Consider the following 2,662-nt stretch of genomic DNA (forward strand, 5'->3'; position numbering starts at 1 on the left):
GAACCGAGGCTTCCCACTCTCATCAAAACCTATCGAATTTGTTAGACTATCGAATGGTGTCGACTGAAAAGCGCGAAGTCGATAGTCGTAATGTGATTTCGTGTCAGTCTGAAGACCGAGCAGCCTAGGGAATGGCCGATAACACGGACTTCAATATCCGCTTTAATTTGGCCAGATTTATCTTAAAATATATTGACTACCATGGATGTGTCTCACGCGATGGTCATTATAAACATGACAAGGTAAACGTTTTTCAATTCATTGTCTTTGTCGCACTACAGGTTAGAATGCTGGGGAATTTGAAAAGGATACCATGGGTGGACACAACGTGCAGAACAGAATTCAAGTCGAAAAATCTACCTGCCGTTTACGGTCTTCCTCGGTGGACAGAGATGGACGACTGTTTATATCTCTCCGGAGGACTTAAGAGATTAGCTGCGACGCTTTATGAAGGACGGTGGGTGCCTAAATTATAAATATATTTAAGCGCAAGCAGATCATTGAAAGACAATTCCTCCGGACATACCATACAAGGTAGGTTGATTTTCATCGCATGATATCTGTCACGGAAAGTTGGCATTGGTGTTGAAGAACATAGAGAAAAGGTTTCAGCTTGAACGTCCTATCCTCGCTTTGAGGATGGTGCGTCTTGGTGAGAAACAGTACCTCATAGGGGGCTTCAAGGTTTTAGGGATGACAGCTTGTATCAAGATTATCCACTATTTGGCCACATTGCCAAATATTGCCGCGTTTTTATCATTTATGCTAATCAATGCACATAGAGACATCCGGCAATCAGGACTAGAACAACATATGCATAGTAGACAAACTACAAGCTCCGGTAGAGATACAAGAAGGGTTGTTTCGCTATTCTGGCAATATACTATTAAAACTGGTAAAGACTAAGCCCAGAAGACCAAAAAATTTTCACGACAGTGCTTCTGTGAACTGACCGAAAGATCCACAATATATTGAGACAACCACAAACACAGACCTGAAGGGATTCATAGTGTTGCAGCTTTTGTCACTACTCATAGGAGCATCCTTCTATGCAATGTCCTACTCTCTAGGTTTGAATAAATTTTTAGGGAAAATACAAGCAGGATATTCTGACGTCCTGTGAATATTCATGGGAATATGGAGTAAATCTATGCATATTCCGTAAGTAAATTAATAATGGCACAAACCCACTGAGTTTTCTGTGAAGTTAGCTGAGTAAAAGTTGACAATTACAAAGCTTTTCATAGTAGGTCAATTTTGAAGCCTGCGGCGCCGGAAGTCAAACAAATTACGCGAACTTGTGTGAAGTTGGCGGATGTGTAAAACACTTTTCACAAACAAGACTAGAGACCTCATTTTTGGAAAATCGTTCCGCGAAATCTTTGGCTTAAAACGGACTTGGTTGTACTGGGACGTAGAACACACTTAAGTCCTTTGTCTTGCTTACCACTTTCGTGTAATTGCACAGGGTACTAACCCTTCTCGAATTGTCCAGTGTACTTCCGGAACAACCGGCTGGTTTTGCTTAACATCTTTTGAAGGTGTTCAGGCGATTTAATGGCTGCAACGAAGCAGAAAATGACGGATATTTAATTAATTTGTTCTCACTTACTACCGCCAAGTCAGTATTAGTCGAGATTAGATGGAAGTCGTCAAATTGGAGACCAGTAAACGAAAAGTTCTCATTACGAGTGGTGCAAAAAGGAAAAACGTAGTTGGTTGATATGTCTTTTAGGTGATTGTGGATGGCAAGTGGTTCAATGAGGACTGTGGGAATATCCTACTGGATAGACAAAGGTAGTGAATTTCCGTTTTCGTTCCATCCAAATTCTGATGTGACCAATATCATACAGATATAAGACATGTTTGAGTTGGCTCTCAGTGATTTGATGACCACACCACTACAAAACCTCGGCAATTTCGCTCCAAAAAAAACGAATAACAGCAATCTCAATGAGCATGAACGCTGAAGGTAACCCTGAGTGTGGTACAGAGTGTTTTATTGTGCCGTTCAGTGTTTATGTGCTCAAAGGGCTCGTACCAGGCAGCTCCGTTCTTGGAATTTCATGAACGAATACAAATCTGAACGTGTTAACCTAATGTCACACTGAAAATCCGTAAACTAGTATAATGCCTGTATCGCACATTTCCATCGAAAACAAACTCCTCGTCGTTCAAGATGAAAAGCATCTCATATATGGTCAATTAAACTAAGACTCCGCCACCACAGCAATACAGTAAGTTAGTGCTGTTCAGTTGCTGTTGTTGTGAACTGAAACACAGCTCACTGTTTCAGCAAGAGATTTTCCTAAGAGCCAGAAACGTATCTCATTTTCTGAACTGGCACATTTGCAAACAATCTACAGGCCGAAAGCTCTAGTAAAGTTGCCAATGGCTTACTTAATTTGACCATACTTGTGCCGTCAATAACCGTCCTCTTCAAAGACCAACGAACCCAGTAAAGATCAAGTTAGAGGTTCGAAAACATTTTCATGATACATTCAATCAAAACAAACATTCAAGTTCACTCTAATTAACTCTATTCCTGTTATTTTGAAAGTACAGGAAAAATATTCAGATGCTTACGTGGCGCAGATGCGCACACCAAATATTTTCCTCTGGATTCACCAGATGGAAGGTCTGGCGAAAGAGCACAATCACA

The 2,662-nt window shown here is 40.8% G+C and overlaps 1 protein-coding gene across 1 annotated transcript in view; it reads left to right on the forward strand.

Annotated features, from left to right (window-relative positions):
- Positions 1–502: 502 nt before the first annotated feature.
- The window catches only part of T265_15178 (hypothetical protein), a gene marked incomplete at both ends in the record, with an annotated part of 25,348 nt that continues 23,188 nt past the window's right edge, over positions 503–2,662 (forward strand). The window contains one exon of the mRNA XM_009176937.1: positions 503–534. Coding sequence (XP_009175201.1) covers positions 504–534 — 31 coding nt within the window. The remainder of the gene's footprint in view (positions 535–2,662) is intronic.

This window comes from Opisthorchis viverrini (genome assembly GCF_000715545.1).
Source record: "Opisthorchis viverrini unplaced genomic scaffold opera_v5_385, whole genome shotgun sequence".
In the NCBI taxonomy this organism is placed as follows: domain Eukaryota; kingdom Metazoa; phylum Platyhelminthes; class Trematoda; order Opisthorchiida; family Opisthorchiidae; genus Opisthorchis; species Opisthorchis viverrini.